The sequence below is a fragment of the Macaca thibetana genome, chromosome 3 (genome assembly GCF_024542745.1).
Source record: "Macaca thibetana thibetana isolate TM-01 chromosome 3, ASM2454274v1, whole genome shotgun sequence".
Lineage (NCBI taxonomy): Eukaryota > Metazoa > Chordata > Mammalia > Primates > Cercopithecidae > Macaca > Macaca thibetana.
This window is the reverse complement of record NC_065580.1, coordinates 51,986,933-52,012,657: the sequence shown is the minus strand read 5'-3', so window position 1 is coordinate 52,012,657 and position 25,725 is coordinate 51,986,933. Positions and strand designations below refer to the sequence as shown.

General features: G+C 39.1%; 1 protein-coding gene across 1 annotated transcript in view; it reads left to right on the top strand.

Annotated features, from left to right (window-relative positions):
* The window catches only part of PRKAR2B (protein kinase cAMP-dependent type II regulatory subunit beta), a 118,540-nt gene that overhangs the window by 83,526 nt on the left and 9,289 nt on the right, over positions 1–25,725 (top strand). Inside the window, exons 4-7 of the mRNA XM_050785216.1 lie at positions 2,373–2,456; positions 15,195–15,301; positions 20,904–21,057; positions 25,605–25,706. Coding sequence (XP_050641173.1) covers positions 2,373–2,456; positions 15,195–15,301; positions 20,904–21,057; positions 25,605–25,706 — 447 coding nt within the window. The remainder of the gene's footprint in view (positions 1–2,372; positions 2,457–15,194; positions 15,302–20,903; positions 21,058–25,604; positions 25,707–25,725) is intronic.

The following is a 25,725-nucleotide window of genomic DNA, read 5'->3' as shown; positions in this document are numbered from 1 at the left end:
CATTGGTTCGGGCACGGTGGCTCGCGCCTGTAATCTTAGCACTTTGGGAGGCCGAGGTGGGTGGATCACGAGGTCAGGAGTTCGAGACCAGCTTGGCCAAGGTGGTGAAAAACCCTGTCTTTACTAAAAATACAAAAATTAGCTGGGCGCAGTGGCGGGCACCTGTAATCCCAGCTACTTGGGAGACTGAGGCAGGAGAATCGCTTGAACCCAGGAGGCGGAGGTTGCAAGGAGCCGAGATCGCACCACTGCACTTTAGCCTGGGTGACAGAGCAAGACTCTGTCTTAAAAAAAAAAAAAAAAAAAAAAAGAGGCCGGGCGTGGTGGCTCACACCTATAATCCCAGTACTTTGGGAGGCCGAGCCGGACAAATCATGAGGTCAGGATTGAGACCATCATGGCTAACACGGTGAAACCCCGTCTCTACTAAAAATACAAAAAAAATTAGGTGTGGTGGCGGGCACCTGTAGTCCCAGCTACTCGGGAGGCTGAGGCAGGAGAATGACGTCAACCCGGGAGGCGGAGGTTGCAGTGAGTCGAGATCGCACCATTGTACTCCAGCGCCTGGGCGACAGAGTGAGACTCTGTCTCAAAAAAAAAAAAAAAAAAAAAAAAGGTACAAGTGGTCATTGGTAAGAGAGGTAGCAGGAAGAAGAGAGAAGAGGAAAAAGCTGGATTTCTGTGTGAAGGCTTATAGGAATTGAAAGGGGTGGGGAGAAAGACCTGAAATTGATCAGAGCGAAGCGGGCACGTGATACTGATGCACTCTCCCCCCTATCCTTTCTGAGAACAGAGCTTCTCAGCAGGCAGACATCTCAGTTGCTTCGGTTTGAAGTTCTGGATGGATTTTGTGAAGTAAGAAATGACTTTCTGTTTTGTTTTAGTGTGTTAGCCTTCCTTATTTGAAGTAGGAGGAAGTGAAGTTTGGTTGGTGTGATTTGGTTAATACCTAAATTGTAAAGGTTACTTGTGCAGCAGTGGATGAGGAGGCCCCGGGATCTGCTTTGTCTGTGTTTGTGTGTCATCTTAGACTCTAGTTTGAGATGAATATTGGGCAGATAGTAAACAAAGGTTTACATCTACCTTACCTTAGAGGGGAAAGTGCAGTGACCCTTTCTCTCACTAGCTCATAGTTCTTTCACGTAGTCTATACATAATGCAGATAAATGGTCTACATATCAATAGTTTACATATAGATAATGTATCGATACTATAAATTTCCTCAATTCTTTTCAGGCTTATAATTTTCATTATTTTTTAGCCATCTGATATGGTTTGAAATGCGGATTTAAATTCCCCATTGTGACTTTTGATGTTTGTGGCTGTAAACTCCACTGCTGCCTGATTCTGTGAGCTCTGATGGTGGGGCCGGCTGCCTGAAGAGGCAGGGCACCTGCCCATCAGCTCTCGTCGTCACTCTTTGAGTGAGCATTGGAACAGGAAAGGGTGGTGTATAGGTCTTCAGGAAACCAACTCCCTGTCTGCTGCTTTTAGGACTACCCTTGCCCCTCTAACTCATTTCATAGTTACAAACTGCTCATGTTCACAAAAGAGTGGACCTTTTGGTCCAAGTCAGTTGAGCCTCCTGCTTGTGAAAAGAGACTCGAGAGATGGCAAGCCACACTTACACACAAGGCATTCTGCCACTCTTCACCCTCTAGAATACAAGTTTAGTGAGAATATAGCACACTAGTTTCCTTGAGTTCCTTGTAAAATTAGTGCACCAGCCAGCCTCCTTGGACTCTTTTTTCTCTGGAACACATACTGTCTTGGAGTGGCAGTGCATGATTGCTTACTCCCTTCTAAAAATCACTTGCTTGCTGTGGGGCAGGTACATACCACATGTGTAAAAATATATTTAAATGTATAGTGCCTTATACATTTAAACATTTTACTTGCTTTCAGGGACCTTATCAAGATTCGAAAGAAAGAACTACATCCTGAAAGAGTGTTAAGCTCAGTAGAAACAGAATGACAGCAGTCCAGATTTTCATTGTAGCTGCTGACACCTGTTGTCCTTTTGTACGGGTCCCCACTGGCTGGGAGCTTTGGGGTCTTCCTAGTCAGTCACAGTTCTGTACATAATGAATTAGCTAACCTAGGGGAAAATATGCTTTTGAAAAACATTTAGGTGCTATATTGATGAATAGATACCAACCTCCCCCCTCCACAAGGTGAATTATGTTCCTCTACTTAGTAGGCTCATAATTACCAGTCACCAAAAGTGAATCTCAGCACCAATCTGAAGTGAACTTGAACACTAACAGTTCTTCTTTCTAACATTGGTTCTGATTTTTGTTAGTTTTTTAAGTCTCTTTGAGTGAGATGGTATTGGCTAATGTTTTTGTTTTTTAAATCTGGTGTCCTTTTAGATTATACATCCAAAAACTGATGATCAAAGAAATAGATTGCAAGAGGCTTGCAAAGACATCCTGCTGTTTAAGAATCTGGATCCGGTAAGATAAATCTTAATAATATAAATGGATATTTTTTTCCCCCAGTGACAGTGTCAAGAACTGTGCAGGGTCTTGAGTTTTGCCCTTTTTGTAAGCTGACATCACCCTGGGGTGATGGTAAAGACCCCCTTGCAGATGCTTGCATGCACAGTAGGTTGAACTGCAGGAGAGGAATATTGAGTTTGGGGGAATATACTGCTGTTGGAGCAAGAAGTAAACAAGCCTGAGGTGTGTGTCCTATGGAAGATGTTATCTCATCTCTCAAGATACTATGGCCCAGGTAAAAAGAGGTTAGGACCTTGCACTGTTTGCACCCAGCAGGGATATGCAGGGATGCTCAGGGCCCACGCAGGATTGTTTCTCTTTACAGCCAGTAATAGTAATTATATTTGAATGTGTATAAACTCTATATTAGATAGATTAAAAGTAACATTTCACTTGACTTTAAGGTGAGGGTTTTTTGTTTGTTTGTTTGTTCTTTATAAGGATTTGGAAATCTCTAATCTTTGGGTTTGGTATTTCTAGAATACCCACTCTTGGTATGAGTGTGTGTGCTGTTCAAACTTTGCCTTGCACTGTGATGTACATGTTCTGCTTCCTTCATCTCAGATTATGCTTAGTCATTGCTATATAGTCATGTAGGAGCAAACCTCTGCTGCCATATTCCAAGTGTGAAAATAGAGTCAACTTTTGTGACTTACCTCCGCTTTTTCTTTGGTCAAACTCAGCATCTTTGAGTTTTTGGTGATGTCCTAGAGGAGAAGCATTAAATCAAGACCTGCTCTTTTTAAAATGAGGTCTTCTTAAAAAGGACATTTTTGTAAAGATTCAGGTACGGCATCATACCAGTTCTATACTGTGTCATATTTACACTCAAATATTTTTAAAATCTCCTTTGTTTCTAGTATAATTTATGTTTATATTGTGTCTTCCAGGAACACAGTACATTGTGTGACTTTGGAGATTTATGTTAGGTCCACACATTATAAGTTTGTCTGTCCGTCTCTGAGGCTCCATTACTGGCTTTGACAGACCTGAATTTGACCAGACCCAGGATCCATCAGTCACTTCATCTGTCCATTGTCTGAGGGCAGGAACTGTGTCTTTTGTATCTTTGCTTCACTCTTTACGTAGCAGATGGCTCGCGGCTCTCTACATGCACTAGGCTCTCAAAAGAAAACATGGGACTGAGACAAGAATGCTTTATCCTGGCCGGGCACGGTGGCTCAAGCCTGTAATCCCAGCACTCTGGGAGGCCGAGACGGGTGGATCACGAGGTCAGGAGATCGAGACTATCTTGGCTAACACGATGAAACCCCGTCTCTACTAAAAAAAATACAAAAAACTAGCCGGGCGATGTGGCGGACGCCTGTAGTCCCAGCTACTCGGGAGGCTGAGGCAGGAGAATGGCGTGAACCCGGGAGGCGGAGCTTGCAGTGAGCTGGGATCTGGCCACTGCACTCCAGCCTGGGCGGCACAGCGAGACTCCGTCTCAAAAAAAAAAAAAAAAAAAAAAAAAAAAAAAAAAAAAAAAAAAAAAAAAAAAAAAAAAAAGAATGCTTTATCCTTTTGTTACTGGAAAGAGGTCCTGATCCAGACCCCAAGAGAGGGTTCTTGGATCTCGCGCAAAAATGAATTCAGGGTGAGTCTGTAAAGTGAAAACAAGCTTATTAAGAAAGTGAAGGAATAAAACAATGGCTGCTCCATAGAGACAGCAGCCCCCAGGGCTGCTGGTTGCCCATTTTTATGGTTCTTTCTTGATGATATGCTAAACAAGGGGTGGATTATTCATGCCTCCCCTTTTTAGATCATATAGGGTAACTTCCTGATGTTACCATGGCGTTTGTAAACTGTCATGGTGCTGGTGGGAGTGTTAACAGTGAGGATGACGAGAGGTCACTCTCGTGGCCATCTTGGTTTTGGTGGGTTTTGGCCGACTTCTTGACTGCAACCTGTTTTATCAGCAAGATCTTTATGACCTGTATCTTGTGCTGACCTTCAGTCTCATCCTGTGACTTAGAATGCCTTAACCATCTGGGAATGTAGCCCAGTTGGTTTCAGCCTTATTTTACCCAGTTCCTATTCAAGATGGAGTTGCTCTGGTTCATGCACCTCTGACACTTTTCTAGTTATCTAAGTATACATATTTAATCCTAAATAATAGTTTCGGATAGATTTGTTATTTGTAATAAAATGATGGTGTTTAAATAATATCTAACTCAAGTCTTGTTAAAAGTTATGCCAGGCCGGGTACGGTGGCTCATGCCTGTAATCCCAGCACTTTGGGAGGCCGAGGTGGGCATATCACGAGGTCAGGAGATCGAGCGCATCCTGGCTAGCACAGTGAAACCCTATCTCTACTAAAAAAAATACAAAAAAATTAGGCAGGCATTGGGGCGGGCGCCTGTAATCCTAACTACTTGAGAGGCTGAGGCAGGAGAATGACATGAACCCGGGAGGAGGTGGAGTTTGCAGTGAGCCGAGATCTTGCCACTGTGCTCCAGCCTGGGTGACAGAGCGAGACTCCGTCTCAAAAAAAAAAAAAAGAGAAGAAAAAAAAAGTTAAGCCAAACCCTTGAACATAGTTACAGTCTCATGGTATGAATTCATTAGTTCAGAGTGGCCCTCATATATCCTTGTCCATTCAAGTTTCTTTGCTCAGTTCATTCAAGGCATATTTACCGAGTACCATCACTTAGCAGCAGTGGGAGTTAGTGCTGAGGAAGCAAAGACCTGGTTCAGTACCCTGAGCTGGTATCAAAGCTAGCCTGTGGATTACGTGATCACATCGCAAATGAAGGACCAATGTAGTATTTAACTCTTTTGCTCCAGAGTCACACAGAAGGCAGTGGTAAAATCAATCCTTAGTTTTACACTTAGAGGTAGGCTTTATTCAAGAATTCTTTATTTTTTGATTAGAACTTTACATGGGAGAATTTCAGAGGTCACCAAGAACAGTGCTCTCAAGCTTTAATATGCTGATGTATCATCAGGGGATCTTGTGAAAATGCAGATTTGGATTCTCGTGGTCTGGAGTGGAGCCTGAAAAGTCTGCATTTCTCACAAGTTCCCAGGTAATGTTGATGTTCTTGACCCACAGCATACTTTGAATACCAAGGACTAGAGCTAAATGTGAAAATGTTCAAGTTCAGTATTTGGTTGCTGTTACGTATGTTATGTTTGCATGCTTTCCTATTCAGTGAACCAGTATTTTAATGCTTCAGCGGGGACTAAGTCGTGAACTTCTGATGTCTGTAGGGTTAAGTGATACACAGGCATAAATGAAATCATTGCTAGTTATGCTTTCTTGGGATGTCGTTTTTTCTGTTCTGTTTTTTAAATTAAATTGATCTTCCTTGCTATTTCAACTTTAGCTCTTTAAAAGCATTGTGAAAATTTTGGTTGCATTTAAAAGTATTAATATTTAAGAAAGCTTTTGCTAATATAGTCTGGCAAGGAGCATCTTTGCTTAGTGTGATTATTTTGTAAACATAGGAGTGTTCTAGACTTTTTTCACTGCTTTGCTGAAAGTCTTCAATATGTATTTTAAAAACCAGCTCACAGAGGGAAAAAAATTCAGTTTCTGAATTGTCACGATCGAATGTTTTATAGAGAAGAAGCAAATGTATTTACATAGTAGTTTTCAAAAGACCCTTTTTTGAATTTGAGCTCAGACCACCTTGAATTACTCCCTTACTATTTAAATCCTTCCAGAGATGATATAGGATGTAAGTAAGTAAAATTTATTTTTCTCAACAAATTACCACCTGGAATAAGACTTTTAGCCCAAAACATGGCAGATTGGTGGTTTTAGTTTAAGCTCATACTATAAAACAGCTTTCTAGTTTTTTATGATACACATTATTTACAGTAACCCAAATGTGTTTTAATTGAATTACATATTCAGCTCAGATAATCTGCTTATCATGCAGCTCCTTTCATTTTAATTTCTTGACTACTCACTGTTTCAAGACCTGTTTAAGGTATTGGAGGCCACAGAGATATTTAGAGATGGTTGTTGTCCTTTTGGAATTTATAATTTAATGAGGGTACAAACACATCTGCAAAGCATGTTGGGAAAACATGATACATGCTGTAATATGGTCAGGGCACGGTGAGAAGATGTCTGTCTCTTAGCTTACCTTAATGGTTCAAAAAGCTGGAGAGGTCACTGAGCTGTGCCCCCGAAAATGAGGAGGGAATCACCAGGTGAGGAAAAGTACAGAGTATTATCACTAGAGCCTAAAGTGGCAACCGTCCGGTGATGGATGGCCTCCATCTTGTGATGGGAGTGATGGAGCCAAGATATGGGTGCTGTATCAGGAAGGCCCATTCTTTCTTGAATGCTGTGCTGTGGCACTGGACTACCTTGTAGGCAATGGGCACAGCTGAAGAATTTTAGTCAGAGAATGTAACTATCAGATTTTTCTAAGGTCACTTTGGTGGTAATGTCGAGGAGGAGTTAAAGAGGGGAGAAAAATGGGGGAAGCAGACAAGAACAAAAGAGTGGAGCCCAGTAGAAAACCAGGTCATGATCTAGGGAAAAGAAATGGGTCTGAACTCCAGGGAAGGGGGAAAGGGACAGACAGAAAAGAATGGTTTCACAAAAAAGGATTAGCAGAATTTGGTACTTGGTGATCGATTTAGTTGGGGACTGAAGGAAAGTGTCTAGCTGGAGTGACTGTGAAGTTGCTACCTTTTCCTGAAATGGGAAAACTTGAAGGAGGAAGGGGAAACTACTAATTAGCAAGAAGAATGATCTTGGCTTTGTGTCTACTATCTCATTTGAATTTCCTGAAGTCATTATTTGGCTTGAAAATCTTGCACTTCCTAGACTTCAGAACATTTTTCCTTGGAGAGCTGTATATTCATATGTTGAGCACAGCGTTTATAATTATTAATCTCTTTGAAGATATTCTTTTCATGAATATTTTAATGCTCCACTCAGTAGGCCATTTTCCTTCTGAAATATTTCTAATTTGAGGCTAACTGAAACAATTAGGCTATATGATAGGCTCTTTCATTAATGAAGAGTAAATTGTTATTTCTTAAGTGAGTCAGAGCCCTTTACTGAGCTCAGTCTTGAATTGGCATTCTGTAGGAGAATTAAATGTGGATTTCCTACAGTAGTTGTCAGTCGTCATGATAAGCCTCTGCATATTAAATATTTCCTAAGTTCTTTTCACTCTGTGCATAATTATGGGGAAATTACATTTTGATTGACTAGAACAGACACCTGTCTGTATTTTATCAGGAATTGCTTTTTCATATATCCATGTATGAATTCTTCAGTTCTATAATGTTTTCAAATGCAGCTAATTCCAACATCACAAAATAGTTAATGTAACAATTTATTTCATCTTTTTTCCCCATTTGACATTTAGAGTCAGAACCAATCAATAAAGCTGATGTTCACCCTCTACCTGCCTTAAAAAAGTCAACATATAAATAGCAAGCAAAACAAAATATTAGTAAATCATTTAATCAGCTTTTATAATTTTGATAGGTGACCATATGTTGCCTGAGTTGATGAACTCATTTGGGTAGAGTGGTCCCTGTGGGGCCAATTAGCACTACATCAAGAAAGGTCTGTTTCACTGCTACCTTGGCTTCATCTTCAACCTTGGCTGCTGTTCCGCAAAAAGATGCCAGAACTCACACAGGGACCCAAGAAGGGGATGAAAACCACTTCCTGCAAACCCATCATCATCATTCTTCCGAAAGTTTTTCTTAGCCCGTATGAAGATGTAAAATTATGTTCTCAGTTTAATTAGAGTTTTTTTAGTTAATTAAAAAATATAGATCAGTATACATGTAAAATTGACAAACATTCAAAAAGAACAAAAGAGTAGTCAGTGAAAGGAAATCTCCTTTCCACCTCTGCCTCTCAGAAACCCAGTTTTTAAGGAGCACGTTCTTTTAGTACTATCTTGTATATTTTTCCAGGGTCATGCAATACACATACAAGTATATTCTTTTTCAAATTTTGGTGGCAACAAAATTAACACACTGTTATGCCCTGTTCTCTTTCTCTCTTTCTGTCTTTCTGTCTTTCTGTCTTTCTCTCTTTCTCTCTTTCTCCCTTTCTCTCTTTCTTCCTTTCTTCCTTTCTTTCCTTTCTTTCCTTTCTTTTCTTTCTTCTTTTTTTTTTTTTGGAGAGTCTTACTCTGTTGCCCAGGCTGGAGTGTAGTGGCATGATCGTGGCTCACTGCAACCTCTGCCTCCTGGGTTCAAGTGATTCTCGTGCCTCAGCCTTCCGAGTAGTTGGACTACAGGTGTGCACCACCATGGCCAGCTAATTTTTGTTTTTTGAGTAGACATGGAGTTTCGCTGTGTTGGCCAGGCTGGTCTGGAACTCCTGACCTCAAGTGATTTGCCCGCCTCAGCCTCCCAAAGTGCTGGGATTGTAGGCGTGAGCCACCGTGCCTGGCCTGCCCTGTTCTTTTCAAATTTAACAATATATCAGTATTTATAGAGGTTCTATATTCTTTTTTAAAAATATGTTCATCAGTATTGTTTATACAAGTTTAAACTAGTAGCTTTTATGTATTATAAAGCTAAATCATGATAACACATTAATGTTTTGCTGTTGCCACTATGTTATAATTGTACATATAACAGCAGATTCCAAGTAACCAAAACAATATTTAAAAAGAAGAACAAAGTTGCAGGATTCACATTTCCTAATTTTAAACTTATTGAAAAGCTACGGTAATCAAAACAATATACTGGGCTGGGGTAGACATATAGAACAATTGAATGGAATTGAGAATCTAGAAATAAACATATATACTTATAGCCAATTGATTTTCCCACAAGAGTGTTAAGACCATTCAATAGAAAAAGAATAGTTTATTCTACAAATGGTGCTGAATCACTGGATATCACAGGATATCCACACACAAAAGAAGAAAGCTGGACTCCTTTGCATATACCAGAGTTAATTCAGAAGGGATCAAAGGCCAAAGATATAGGAGCTTAAACTATAAAATTCTTAGAAGAAAACATAGGAGTAAGTCTTTATGGTCTTATATTTAGCATTGGACTCTTAGACACCAAAAGCATAAGAAGAAAAGAAAAGAGAGATAAATAGGACTTCACACAGATGTAACATTTTTGTACCTCAAAGGGCATTATTTTAAAAAGTGAAGACAGTCTGCAGAAGAGAAAATTATTTGCCAATCATATATCTGATAAAGATCTGGTATCCAAAATACATAAGTAACACAACTCAACAGTAAAAAGACAAAATTTCCAATTTAGAAATGGGAAAATACCATTTCATCCCCACCAGGATAGTTACAATTTTAAAAAAGGAAGATAAAGTGATTAATTTTATGTTATGTGAAGTTCACCTCAACAAATTTGTAGTTCCCTCTCACCACTCCTTTTCAACATGGTGCTAAAAGTCTTGGCTAATGCAATAAGACAAGAAAATGTAGTGAAATGTATTGAGAAGGAAGAAATGTACCTGTCTTTTTTCACAGATGACATGATTAAGTAGAAAATGGGAAAGGCTTCCAGAGCTAGTAAGTGATTATAACAAGGTTGCAGGATACAAGGTTAATATACAAAAGTTAATCACTTTCCTTTATATCAGCAGTGAACAAGTGGAATTTGAAATTAAAAATACCATATCATACCATCCCCCCAAAATTAAATATTTAGATGTAAATCTAACAAAAATATGTATAAGATCTATGTGAGGAAAACTATAAAATTATGAAGGAAATCAAGGAAGAACTTAATACATGGAGAGATTTCCATGTTCGTGGTTAGGAAGACCTAGTATTGTCAAGACGTCAGTTTTTCCCAAGTTGATCTGTAGATTCACTGCAATCCCAACAAACTGATCCTGAAGTTTGGAGAGGCAGAAGACCTAGCAGAGCTAACACAATATTGAAGGAAAAGAACAAAGTTAAAGTACTAATACTAACTGACTTCAAGACTTAGTATAAAGTGACAGTAATCACGACAGTATAGTATTGGCAAAAGAATGTACAAATTGATCAGTGGAACAGGACAGAGAACCCAGTAACAGCCCCACTTAAATGAAGTTAACTGATCTTTGACAAAGGAGCAAAGGCAACACAATGAAGTAAAGATAGTCTTTCTTTTCAACAAATGGTGCTGGAAAAACTAGACTTCTGAAAAATGAATCTAGAAATGGACCTTACATTCTTCACAAAAATTAACTCAAAATAGACCACAGATCTAAATGTAAAATACAAAACTATAAAATTCCTAGGTGATAACATGGGAGAAAATCTAGATGACCTTGGATTTTGTGATAACTTTTTAGATATAACACCAAAGGCACATCCATGAAAGAAAGAATTGATAAGCTGGACTTCATTAAAATTAAAAATTTCTTTGCTGCAAAAGACACGTCAGCAGAATGAAAAGACGGTCTCAGACTGGGAGGAAATATTTGCAAAAGACACAGCTTGATAAAGGACTGTTATCCAAAATATACAAAGAACTCAACAGTAGTAAACCATCAGATTAAAAAATGGACCAAAGATGTTAACAGACACCTCGCTGAAAAAGATACACAAATGGCATATGAAAAGATGCTCCACATCACATGTCACCAGGGAAATGCAACTTAAAACAACAATGAGATACTATTGCACATCTATTAGAATGGCCAAAATTCGGAACACTGACAGCACCAAATGCTGGTGAACATAGGTGGTTTAAGAACTCATTGTTGGTGAGAATGCAAAACGGTACAGTCACTTTAGAAGATTGTTTAGTGGTGTCTCTTACAACTAAACATACTCTTACCATCCTCTCCAGCAGTAATGCTCCTTGATATTTACTCAAAGGAGTTGAAAACTTAGGTCCACACAGAAACCTGTACACAGCTATTTGTAGCAGCTTTATTCAAAATTGCCAGAACTTGGAAGCAACCAAGATGTTGTTCAGTATGTGAATGGATAAATAAACTGTGGTACATCTAGACAGTGGACAAAATGAGTGATCTTGTTATGAAAAGACATGGAAGACATGGAAGAACCTTAAATGCATAATATTAAGTGAAAGAAGCCAATGTGGAAAGGCTGTGTGCTGCATGATTCCAACTATTTAACATTCTGGAAAAGGCAAAATTATTTGCAAGGCAGCCCTTGTCACTGCTAGACAGCTCTCATTCCTGGGCAGGTCTTTACATTGTGCCAAAACCTTCATGAAACTTCCACCCAACAGTCCCAGTTATGGCCTCTAGAACTACTGATGTCATGGTTTGAACAGAAGATAGCTGATGTATTCTCATATAGGTCTTCTTTTCTGTCACCTAAATGCCTTGTTTCCTGCAATTCCCCCATTGCAGGTTTTCACATTTCTTGATTACCCTTCTTTTAGTGTTCTCTCGCTGCCAGTGACTCCTTTGAAAGAAGGTGTCTGAAAATCCCTATATGCCTACAGCAGCAGGGCTTTTTGGTGAATGAATCTATGACAGTTTATTTATCCAGTGCCCTGTTGATAAACTAGTAGTTTGTTTCCAGTCTTCTGCTATTGTGATGCAAAGAAAAATGGTGATGCATTTTATAAATAGCTATGTAATAACTTCCTAGAAAAGGAACAGTGAGGTAGAAGATTATGCATATCTGAAATTTTATTAAATTTTGACGAATTGCTTTTTTAGAGTTTGTTCCATTTTACCTTCTCACCAGAAGTCTGTGTGAGAATGCCTCTTTTCCCACACGGTCTCCAACACAGTGTGATATTTTAACATTTGTATCTTTTTGAATCTGGCGAGTGAAAAGTGATGTCTCATTTCGATTTGAATTTGGATTTCTCTTCATTTTGAGAGAAGTTGAGTAACTTTTCATGTTTCTAAGAATCCCCCTTTCTCTTTTCTGGAAGCTTTGCAGATCTTTTATCTTTAGTGTTCTAAAAACACATTCTTTCATCCTAGTGTGGGGATTTATGGTCATTGATTGTGCTGGGTACTTGAGTGTGCCATTTTGGTCTGAAAACCTGTGTCCTTTGGGTCTACAAAATTCATCCTGTATTGTTTATATTTCCTCCTTTTTGTTTTCTCTGTTACTGTCTCTGACACTCCTTTCTTTTCATCTCTTTATTGACTTTTTTTTTGAGGTGTTTGGTGATTTATCTTCTTTCTCTTTTATTTACCTTTAAAGAAATTGTAATGGTGGATACATGTCTTTATACATTTGTCAAACGCATAGAATGTACAACACCAAGAGCAAACCCTAATATAAACTATGGACTTCGAATGATAATGATGTCAGTGTAGATTCATCACTTGTAACAAATTTGCCACTCTGGTGGAGGATGTTTATCATGGGGTAGTCTGTGCCATGTGTGGGGGGCAGAGGATATGTGGAGTATGTCTGTATTTTCTGCTTAGTGTTCCTATGAGCTTAAAACTGCTTTAAAAAAGTCTATTTTATTTTTTATTTTTTACTTTTGAGACAGAGTCTCACTCTGTTGCCCAGGCTGGAGTGCAGTGGAGCAATCACAGCTCACTGCAGCCTCAACTTCCCAGGCTCAAGCAGTCCTCCAATCTCGGCCTCTCCTGAGTGGCTGAGACTGCTCATTTTTTTGAGACAGAGTCTCACTCTGTTGCCCAGGCTGGAACTCAGTGGTGTGATCACAGCTCACTGAAGCCTCAACTTCCCAGACTCAAGCAGTCCTCCGACCTCGGCCTCCCGAGTAGCTGAGACTACAGGTGTGCACCACCGTGCCCAGCTGTTTGTTTTGGTAGAGACAGGGTTTTGCCGTGTCGTCCAGGCTGGTCTCAAACTCCTGGGCTAAAGCAATCTGCCTGCCTTGGCCTCCAAAGTGCTGGGATTGTAGCCATGAGCCACTGCACCCTGCCAAAAAAAAATCTGTTTTAAAGGAAAAAAAAAAAAAAAAAAAAGACCATCATATTTTTGATTTCCAAGCTACACATTTTTCTCTGATTTGCTCTTTTCCTAACTATCCTATTTTGTTTTTTGGTCTCATGGGTATATCATCTTAAATGTCTCTGCAAAAGCTCTCTATGATTCCTGAAATATCTATTTCATGTATTGTCATTTTGCTGTTTATCTTAGTCTTGTGGGCTACCAGGGGAGCAACATAAAGCTGATTTAGAGCTCTGGGTAAGTAGGGCAGGTCTGTCAACCAGTGCACTGTTTAGCTTGAGCTGACAGGGAGCCAGCTGTTACATTGGGGAACCCCTAAGTCCTACCAAGTGAAGGTTTTTGTTCTAGGGCAACAGTGTTCACCGTATCTGTTCTAGTTCTAATTTGTTTAGTTTCTCTCTGATCTTTTGTCTGGGAAGAGTTGAGAGTCCACATTTGGCTGCTAGGCATTCTGTATTAGGGTAGAGGGATTTTGAAGGAAGGTGTCAACTAATCTCTGCAGGACTTTAAATCAGTCCGCTTGTTTTTAGCTTTTTGTCTCAGTCCCACGCCGGCAGAGCCAGGTGTTACCCACTTGGGAGCCTCCTGGTGCTCCACAAGGCATATTGGCCCCTCCACACTGCAGTCTCACCTGTGCTACTTGGGGCAGCTCTCTCTGCCACGTTACTTACCTTCGCCCTGAAACTCTCTCATCCATCGGTTTTCCCTTCCTGTACTCTATACAATTGTAGATTCATATCTTCATATGCCTTGTAACATTTTCATGTGGTCTCAAAAGGAAGAGAATCACATGTGATCTGTTATCCTCTCTATCCAGAATATCTTGTTTCTTCAACCTGTGTTTTCCACTTGCATCTTTTTTCCGCTTTGAATCTATCTTCAACTCCTTAATTTATGTATAATAGTAATTGATTTTGGCATGGGCAGTTAGCATTACACCTTTTGTATACCCATAAGGAGTGACCTGACCAAGGGCTCAGAGCTAATAAGTAGCAGAACAAATAACCCTCTAAGTCTTTAGATTTCCATTATATTGTATTATTTCCTCATATCCATTTATTCTGTCTTTTCAAAGTTCTTTGAATTATTCTGGTATTTGTTCTGATTAAAGATTTCTTTCACCTCCTAGTTTATTCTTATTAGTTTGAAGTTTATCCTTGAGCCTTGTCAATCACACTTTGGCAGAATAAACATTTTACATAGTTTAATTAGTTGTTGAATAATATTTTTGATGTTTCTGACAAATCTGCCCTAGTGAGCCCAGTGGTTGCAGCTTGAAGCCAACCTTAGTGACAGTGAATAGTGACATATTATTTGCCACAGTCATTTTTGGTTCGCTTTGTTGTTTTTCTATTTTGTTCTGTTTTTATTTTGGTGCTAAACCAAAAAGAAGATTGCAATCAGGATCTAAATTCACCAAGTATTTAGGTTATCTGTACACAGATTTTAGTGATGACTAAGGAAGTTTTTAAAAATGGGTATCTTTAAAAGAAATTTGAAATAATTCCTTACTAACCTGATCCTTTTAGTTGCAAAGATTATATTTCACAAGGTATGTGGTGGTTTGGTGGTTAAATTTTCATTTTAAAGTGGTGATAGTTGCAAATATTCTGAAACAGACTAATTATAATTACTTTCATTCAAATACTGAATATGAAAGTATATAATCATTTTTATATATTTGTAATATAATTATTTGTATGTGGTAAGAAAGACTACTGTGTATTTTTCTGACAACATTTAATGGTAGTTATGATATTTCCATTTCTTTGGACTTGTTCACAGAAATATAATTATGGTTACTTAAGAAAACATGTCCTAGATAAACGTAAAGATTATATCCCATCTTTTTTAAAAATAGGAGCAGATGTCTCAAGTATTAGATGCCATGTTTGAAAAATTGGTCAAAGATGGGGAGCATGTAATTGATCAAGGTGACGATGGTGACAACTTTTATGTAATTGATAGGTAAGTTTTGTCCAGCCTTACTATTGAAATTTAAAGAACCTTTTGTGTAAAATCTCAACCATTATTATGGCAACTGACAGGTTAATACAGGATAGTTGTTATTGCCACTACTCTAATTACTACATAGTAGGCACTGTAAACCTGTTGTGAGTACATGCAGTGAAGCCACAGTGGATCATGAAAAGAGGCATAGGTTATAGAGGAACTGATGACTGACTTTTGGTTAGTCTAATCTGTAAATGTCAGTCATTTAACGTGAGCATCTTCATTTGCCAAATTCTAATTGAGAGATGTGTGATGGCATTAGTATGTACTAGATGCCTATTACAGTAAGAACGGCAGTATAATATGGCATCTAAGATGTTAATTCACAGTAGACTTCAATTGGTATTTCTTAAAAGTTTTTTTTTTTTAAACTATGTAAAACATGCTCATGGTTTAAAAAATTCAGAATTGGCTGGGTGCAGTGGCTCACGCCTGTAATCTCAGAACTTTGGGAGGATGAGGCCGGTGGATCACTTGAGGTCAGGAGTTCAAGACTAGCCTGATCAACATGGTGAAACCCCGTCTCTACTAAATACAAGAAAAATTAGCCCGATATGGTGGTACACACCTATAATCCCAGCTACTTGGGAGGCTGAGTGAGGCAGGAGAATTGCTTGAACCTGGGAGGTGGAGGTTGCAGTGAGCCGAGATTGCGCCATTTGCACTACAGTCTGGGCAACAAGAGTGAAACTCCGTCTCAAATAATAAATAAATAGATAAATAAATAAAAATAGAAAATGCAAATACTTCACAGGGGCATAAGGTGAAAAGTAAGTCTGTCTTCCTGCTGCTTCAACAGCATCCAGTCTGTATAGTAAGTAGTTTGTGCATCCTTCCAAGAATTGTATATTATTATATTTGTCTTAAAAACTCTATAATTATTTAAAGAAATCTTACGTTTATGTTGAAAATCTATTTTCAAGAAATTTAAGTTGTGCTTTACCTCATCATAGAACAATGTGCCTTATGCAATAGATGAATCCTAAAATCTGACAGCAGAGCAGCCTGAGCTGACTCCTTATTTCTTCACTTTTGTAAAACAGTGATGGGTGTTCGCATCCCTGACCCCTCCCCTTCTGTGTGGAACGCAGGTCCTCTCCCAGCCTGACTCACTGGATTATGTTTTCTCTCTGGGTTGAGTTGTGTACACCTCAGAGGTCTTGGTGAAAATGACCTCTTTAGTCTCCTGAAGCCTCATTTCATTATTTTGGCTCTATGGGTGGTATCTTTCATGCATCAGTCGCTCATGCTCTTTAAATCAAGAGTTTTCACTGATTGTCCCATTCCCTCATCCCTAATGCCTGGTGACCTATGACTGAAGCATTAGCCAAGATTTTAGAGTAGAATAAACCAGTTATCTATATGTGAATCAAAATAATTATTTTTATATCATTAATAGCTTTCATCGGTGCAACACCTCAGAAATGCACCTAAGTGTGTTTAATTGTAGAAGTGTATGAGAAACCCTAACCCTCTACAATCTTAATCATTTAGTGGGGATTTTTGACTTTCAAAACTGCCTTACACTTGTATATAGTCTATTCCCTTTTCAGTTAGATCCTAGTCACCCATTTGATAGATGAAAACATGCAGGCGCACAGAAGTAACAGCACTTGGTTCAGATCACCCAAATGACTGGCGTAGAGCCAACTCCACAGCCAGGTCTCTTGCCCTGTTCATTCTCTTTCTGGGGCTCTGCCCTGCCTGAGGCCTCACATTATCAGAGAAGAAATCTGTGTGAAAAAAACAGCCCAAAGTTTTTTTTTTTCTTTTTTGCACAGTCTTGCTCTGTCGCCCAGGCTAGAGTGCAGTGGTGTGACCTCGGCCCACTGCAACCTCTGCTTCCCAGTTTCAAGCGATTCTCATGCCTCAGCCTGCGGAGTAGCTGGGACTACAGGTGCCTGCCACCACACCCAGCTAATTTTTGTATTTTCAGTAGAGACGAGGTATCACCATGTTGGCCGGGCTGGTCTCGAACTCCTGACCTCAGGTGATCTGCCTGTCTTGGCCTCCCAAAGTGGTGGGATTACAGGTGTAAGTCAGTGTGCCCGGCCTAGCCTGCGGTATTTTAACAGACTTTAGACTGATGTGATTTCAACTGTACTGGTAGCTCATTTTACTTTTCCTCAGCACATTTTGCTGTGTTTTACCCTATTCAAAGTAGTGAGTGTAGAGAACAGTTTCAGTGCAAAAGTGTAAATAGTTTAGTAAATTGAGGAGTTTAATCTATAGCATTGCTAGTCTGAAAATCTGAAATGCTCCAAACTCCAAAGCATTTTGAGCGTCAACATGATGGCACAAGTGGAAATTCCACATCTGACCTCATGTGATGGTTCACAGTCAAAATGCAGGCACACAACAGCTTATTCAGCATCCCCGAAGGGGTTAGTGTATGACGTACAGTAACTTTAATCAGAACACAGCATTGTAGGTGGAGACTGCAGGCCTGCCATTGTTTGTGGTTGCTCTTGTTTGGCAGCCGGTGCAGGTACTCTGGGGATGCTGCTGTGCTGCTTAGTTACCCCAAACACATTATTTTTTATTGTATTAATGGTATGTCATATTTTTTACTGTTGAGTACTTATGTGTGAATACAAGTAAAAAATGATGGCTTATTGGTAGCATATAAATTGGGAGTCAGGAATGATGGTAATGCTGAACAACCACAGATTGTTCACATGGGTGGCTGAGATAATGACACCTTTGCTTTCTGATGGTTCAGTGTACACAAATTTGGTTTCATGCACAAAATTACTTAAAATATTAAATAAAATTATCCTCAGACTGTATGTACAATATATGAAACATAAATTAATTTTGTATTTAGACTTAGGTCTCATTCCCAAGATAACCTCATTCTGTATATGCAAATATTCTAAAATCTGAAAATGTCTAAAATCTATAACACTTCTGATTCTGAAAATTTTGGATGAGGGAAACTCAACCTGTACTTGAAAAATGATTATCCATGGGACAAATTCTAGTAGTTTCCCTCGAAACAGTCATTCTATCCATGAATTACATTGAAAACCAATTCTTTTCCTTTTTTTTTGAAATGGAATCTGCTCTGTTGCCCAGGCTGAAGTGCAGTGGCGTGGTCTTGGCTCACTGCAACCTCCGCCCTCCTGGGTTCAAGCGATTCTCCTGCCTCAGCCTCCCAGGTAGCTGGGATTACAGGTGGCTGCCACCACGCCCGGCTAGTTTTTTTTGTATTTTTAGTAGAGGTGGGGTTTTACCATGTTGGCCAGGCTGGTCTCAAACTCCAGACCTTGTGATCTGCCCACCTCAGCCTCCCAAAGTGCTGAGATTACAGGGATGAGCCACTGTGGTCTGGCCGTGAAACCAATTATTTTCTTCCTTAGTAATAATATCTATTGTCTATCATGTTTCTGCTCTTATTGCTTCTTTATTATTAATAATCCTTTTCTTTCTTTTTTGGAGGGACAGGGAGAGTGTCTCACTTTCTTGCCTAGGCTGGAGTGTAGTGGTGCAGTCGCAGCTCACTGCAGCCTTGAACTCCTGGGCCTAAGCGATCCTCTTGCCTCAGCCTTCCAAGTAGCTAGGAGTACAGGCATGTGCCACCATGCTTGACTAATTTTTCAGTTTTTTGTAGAGACAGAGTCTTGCTATGTTGCCCAGTCTGGTCTTGAACTCCTGGCTTCAAATGATCCTCCCATCTTGGCCTCCCAAAGCATTGGAATTAGAGGCATGAGGTACCAGGCCTGGGCATAATAATTTTCTAATGTTAAAAGCCACTTTTTTTTTTTTTGGCAGCACAGCCCCACCCTTTGTCTTTGTTAGGGTTTAATCAACAGAATATAAGCCAAAGAATTTTTCCTGTCTGCCCTCATAGGTGCAAGCCTTGAAAGCATGTTCTCTGATAAAATACAGTATGTGGAAAGTCAGTCATCCACACGAAGAATGCAGTTTACATGAATATAGGGTCTGGGTAATATGAAGTGCAGTGACATGCAAACTGAACCTTATTTGCCTAGAAAAAGAACCCCAGTTAAAAGATAAGCACCAAAAAACTGTGAAAAGACCAGAGTTAGATATCTAGTCTGAATTTCTACTTTTTTTTTTTTTTTTTGAGACGGAGTCTCACGCTGTTGCCCAGGCTGGAGTGCATTGGCGCGATCTCGGCTCACTGCAAGCTCCGCCTCCTGGGTTCACGCCATTCTCCTGCCTCAGCCTCCTGAGTAGCTGGGACTACAGGCGCCCGCCACCGCGCCCGGCTAATTTTGTATTTTTAGTAGAGACGGGGTTTCACTGTGGTCTCGATCTCCTGACCTTGTGATCCGCCCGCCTCGGCCTCCCAAAGTGCTGGGATTACAGGCTTGAGCCACCGCGCCCGGCCTGAATTTCTACTTTTTAGCTTTAGAATGGGGGTTGATCTAAAGTAAAGGGCCAGAGAGTAAATACTTTTGGCGTTGCAGGCCGATATGTTCTCTGTTGCAACAACTCAGCTCTGCAGTTGTAGCATAAAACCAGCCATAGATAACACATAAACAAACAAGAGTGTTTATAATTGCAGTGAAACTTTATTTACAAAAGCAGATAGCCAGTTTGTGGGCTATAGTTTGCCAACCTCTGCCATAGATTATAAAGGACACTAGTAAGTTTTGTAGAGTAGTGACTAACCAAATTGCTATAGCTAGATTCTTCTTAAAAAGTTACTTTCTTCTGGTTACAAAAGTAATAATATGTTCATGTTACAAACAGAAACTCTTAAATAGCCAATGTGCCTAGAATCCCTCACTATTCTTGTGCTCTTAGATAACTATAGTCAGTGGTTTGATAAATGTTTCTTCAGGTGATTTTCTTTCATTTTTTAAGGCTAATTTTTTTGTAGAGATCGAATCTTGCGATGTTGCCCAGGCTAGTCTTGAACTCCTGGGCTAAAGTGTTCCTCCCACCTTGGAATTCCAAATTGCTGGAATTACAGGTGTAAGTAAGCCATCACACCCAGCCTCTTCAGATGATTTTTTTTTTTTTTTTTTTTGAAATGGGGTTTTGCTCTTGACGCCCAGGCTGAAGTGCAGTGGCACAATCTCGGCTCACTGCAACCTCCACCTCCCGGGTTCAAGCGATTCTCCTGCGTCAGCCTCCCGAGTAGCTGGGATTATGGGATCCCACCATCACACCTGGCTAATATTTTATGTTTTCAGTAGAGACAGGGTTTCACCATGTTGGCCAGGCTGGTCTCAAACTCCTAACCTCAGGTGATCCGCCCGCCTCGGCCCCCCAAAGTGCTGTGATTACAGGCGTGAGGCCTGGCCTCTCCAGGTGGTTTTTTATGCATATACTATTTGGTTATAGTCTTTAGTTATAGTTTTATCATTTGTTATTCCAAATTTTTATTGGTTAGTTCCATTTTTCCCAGCAGGCACATGGTCTGGAACAGATGGCACAGATGGATTCCCCTTTATTACTTGTCATCGGAGGGGATAAACAGGCTGGAAATACAATTTTATTTCACAGGGCTCTTTTCTGAAATAATGTTTTATTTTAATGAGATTTTATTTGAATTAACCTCCAATCTACATATGTCCAACAGAGGCACATATGATATTTATGTGAAATGTGATGGTGTTGGAAGATGTGTTGGTAACTATGATAATCGTGGGAGTTTCGGCGAACTGGCCTTAATGTACAATACACCCAGAGCAGCTACAATCACTGCTACCTCTCCTGGTGCTCTGTGGGGTTTGGTGAGTAAAATATTTATTTGACCTGAATGTTATGATTTGTAGCAATTGCTATGACAGTGTTACACATTGCCGCATGTAGTATTTTAATTTAAAGATCATCAGTCATCAGGTAATTTATTAAGCAGCCACTGAATGCTGAACTGTAGGGCACTAAGACCGCACTCAGATCCTCATGTCATTGCCCCCACTCCTCCAGTCCAGTCAGGATCTTGGGACCTGGTGGCCCAGGAAAGACACTCAGATTCAGAATGCTCCTGTCTTACCCACTCTTAGAAAATAACGAGCCATACAAACACAACCTTCAGTACTTTTTCTCAGATAGCTTTCTGAAGTAAGTATTATAATCTGATAAATTGGTGGCTCCCAGAGTGTGGTCCCGTGAACACTGGCAGCTATATCACTTGGAAACTTTTTAGAAATGCCCATTCTGGGGCCCCACCCATTGATTCTGACCTACTGCATCAGAAATTTGGAGTTTGAGAAACCAGTATAAAAGGATGCTCTTGGTGCTATAAATTGATTGGTAACTGCTCTGCATTTAAAAGCAGATGTGTAGGGAAAAAATGCTTGGTCGCTGTGCTGATGTGCCCCACATCAGAATTACCTGGAGTATTTTTTAAAAATCCTTTTACCTAGATCCCACCACAGGCAAATTTATCAGAATCTTCAGCACTGGGACCTGGGCATTAGTACTTTTAAATATATTTCTTAATGTGGTATTCCTGCAAGACTTAAAAGCTGTTTTAAAGATATATTCGGGCAGTATTTTCACATATGATAGGATGCAAATTATTAGGCACTACTAAAGCTGCTTCTGGAAGATTGTATTTAAGGTAGTGATTCTCCAACTTTAATGTGCTTCCAAATCACCTGGGAATCCAGTTAAAATGTGGATTCTGATTCAGTGGTTCTGGGGTGAGGCCTGTGATTTTTGCATTTCTCATCAGCTCCCAGGAGGTGGCAGTACTGCCTGATGTCAGGCCAAACTTTAAACAGCATCGATTTAGGGAAATGTTTACAATATATGTATTTTCTTTTAAAATTGTTGAAAATAGCTCACCCACTAGTTTTGACATGCATTTATTGGGTTATTTCTCTCAAATCCTTTTGTGGAAAGAGAAGAGGTTGAAGTAAATGTGAAGTTTGTTAACAGTCTCATTTCCAAGGACGACTGTATATAGCATTACAGAAGTCACACATTATTTAGTCACAGTTCAGCATTTGACTCTGAAGTCGATTCAGCTGATAAAAATATCTCTTGATCAAAGAGACAAGACATTTTACATTTCTTTTAATTAGAACCAGTTATTATATACTTATTTTAAAATGTGATGAGTCACTTTTTTAAGGTTTAGAAGAAAAGCTGAGTTGTCTCAGGGAGAAGGAAACTCATCATCTGAAGTGTTTTAAGAACTGTCAGCGATTTGAATACCCAGAACCAGCAAAGAAAAAACTCCAAACCAGAACAGTCCTTCACCCACAGAAGTGTTTGTTTGCCTGTCATTAAAGCGGTGGGATAAATCTAGCATCTGCCATGACCTGTTTTATTGAGGAAGGTTTACTTTTCAAATGTAGTCATTCCAGTGGGGTTGCCATTCAGATTCAGATTGTCACACAGTGAGGAAATTGCCTCCTTGCACATCTTCAGAATAAGATCAACGATTTTATAGGTTGGCCTTTTTGAATACTGATAGTTTTTACCCCTTGTAGAAACCTTAATTGGGTATAAAAGACCCAGAATTTCCTAGTCCACGTACTACTTAAGTTCCTAAGAAGGATTAAGCATTTTCAGAGATTTTTAGTTGTCTATACATGTTACTAAATTTTATAAAAGTGGGCAGTTTGTCATGATCCTCCTGATGTATAATAGCTTTCTAAAAATGTTAGGATAATTAACATAATTACTTAGTATTTCAAGCCTGCTTTTTAAGGGCGACTTGACTATAATAACTCCTTCTCAGGGAGAGTCGAGTAGAAAAGAAATTTTTCTTTTAAGGTCAACAGACTGGAGGTCTGCCTTATAAATATAAGTGTAAAGATAAGCAAAAAAAGCCCAAGAGAAAAGTCCATTGCAGTATAGCCTCACTCTGTAAATAATATTTGGTGGTCACTGTTAGCCTTAGGGGTAACATGATCTATGTGACTGTACTGATGATTTGTTTTTTTTTTTTTGTTTTTTTTTTTTTTTTTTTTTTTTTTGAGACGGAGTCTCACTCTGTCGCCCAGGCTGGAGTGCAGTGGCCGATCTCAGCTCACTGCAAGCTCTGCCTCCCAGGTTTACGCCATTCTCCTGCCTCAGCCTCCAGAGTAGCTGGGACTACAGGCGCCCGCCACCTCGCCCGGCTAGTTTTTTGTATTTTTTAGTAGAGACGGGGTTTCACCGTGTTAGCCAGGATGGTCTCGATCTCCTGACCTCGTGATCCGCCCGTCTCGGCCTCCCAAAGTGCTGGGATTACAGGCTTGAGCCACCGCGCCCGGCCTGTACTGATGATTTGGAAGGGGGATTGTTGAAATGGCTTCAGGATGAAAGTATTTGAAATTCTGGACTTTATATGTCACACTGGGTGTGAAGAGATACGTTACTAATGGTAAATTCTTTCTGAGAGAGATAACTGATTATGATTAGTTTCTAAACCATTAAGCTATTTTGAGTCTTCTCTGTTTTGCAATAAACTCTGTCCATAAAAATGGTGTTATACCTGATTTCCAAACCTGATTATATATCAGAATCACTTTGGGAGCATTTATGAAATACACATTATTGAGCCCTACATGCAGAGATCTTGAGTCATTCAAGTCTGGTGTCTCAGAAATCTTTTTTAGTACTCTAGCTTATTCTGATGCAGAGCTAGGCTTGGAAATAATTTCAATATTTGTGCTAATTATCGTAAAATTTTCTTTTAAAAGAAGTATTAGGAGTAAAACAAGTCCAAATTACAGCCAATACCAAATTGGGAAACAAGATGTTTAATTTACTAGTGTCCTAGTCCTTTTGGGCCGCTGTGACAAACTGTTACAGAATGGGAGGCTTAAGCAACAAACATTTATTTCTCATCGTCTGGACACTGGGAAGTCCAAGATCAAGGCACCAGAAGATTCGGGTCTGGGGAGGGCTTGTTTTCCTGTTTAACAGACAACGTCCTCTACTTGTGTTCTCACGTGGTGGAAGGGGCAAGGGAGCTCATTAGAATCTCTTTTATAAGGACATTAATCCGATTCATGAATGCTCCACCCTCATGACCTAACCATCTCCCAAAGACTCCACCACCTAATACTATCCTGGGTGATCAGGATTTCAACAGAGGGATTTTAGAATGATAGAAACATTGAGTTGCAGCCCATCGCACCTAGAGACTTTCATCTATACTGGCCTTTTTCTCTATTGCACTAGTTCGTTTAAATTCAGCCTTACTATGGTGGCATAAGAAAGAATGAATAAGACCTAGTATTTGGTAGCACATAATAAAATTGTATATTTTTAAAATAAGTGTAATTGGATTGTTTGTAACTCAAAGGATAAATGCTTGAGGGGTCGGATACCCCATTCTCTATGATGTGCATATTTCACGTTGCATGCCTGTATCAAAATATCTCATGTACCCCATAAATATACACCTACTATATACCCACAAAAATTAAAAATAAAAGTAAAAAATATTAAATTGTTTGCATAGTAATTTATTAAATAATATATCCCAATTTTTACTTTATTAAAATGGTATAATTGTTTATTAATGAATGCCAAGCTAACATAATTATTGAGGCTTTTATTAAAGAATTAAAATATGAGAGATTATTTAAAATAAAATTTTTAGGAAAATAATTTTTTGAGCTGTATCCTTAAAATTTTTACTAGTTCTTCAACCGAGTTCTGCATTTTTGAGGGCATGTAGTATAAACATAAACAGGAACATTTTAGACTGTGAACATGGTAAACACTGGAATTAGATCTTACTCAAAAACATAGTTGTAATTTCTCTGTGCCTCCACATTAAAAAAATTTTTTTATGGGTACATAGTATGTGTATATATGTACAGGGTACATAAGCTATTTTGATAACAGCATACAATGCATAATGATGACATCAGGGTAAATGGAGTAGCCATCACTTTAAGCATTTATCATTTCTTTGGGCATATCTCCACATTTTTAAAAAGAAAATTTTGACATAATGTGGATATGAAAAAACAGAGTACATAACAGAGTAAAAGAACACAGTGCTACTATATATTTTAAAAAATGCTGTGATAGCGCCTCCTTGTGGGCAGAGCCCAACATGTTGGTCAGATTTCTGTTATGTATGAAAGTAAACATACTTCCTTAAAAAAAAAAAGAAAAAAGTATTTTATGGGGTTCTGTATTATATTTTGTGCTTGATGAAATAAAAATATGAAATGAGTTGCATTAAAAATATACTGATGTTAATCTTTTATTTCAGAATCTTCAATCATTGCTTCTTGTAGGGAATAAAATAAAAGTATTTGTATAGCTTTTCCCCCATAAAATTTACCTTTTAACTGTCTTTTATTTGATATTCTGCCTTTAGGACAGGGTAACCTTCAGGAGAATAATTGTGAAAAACAATGCCAAAAAGAGAAAAATGTATGAAAGCTTTATTGAGTCACTGCCATTCCTTAAATCTTTGGAGGTAAGTGCATGTTTATACT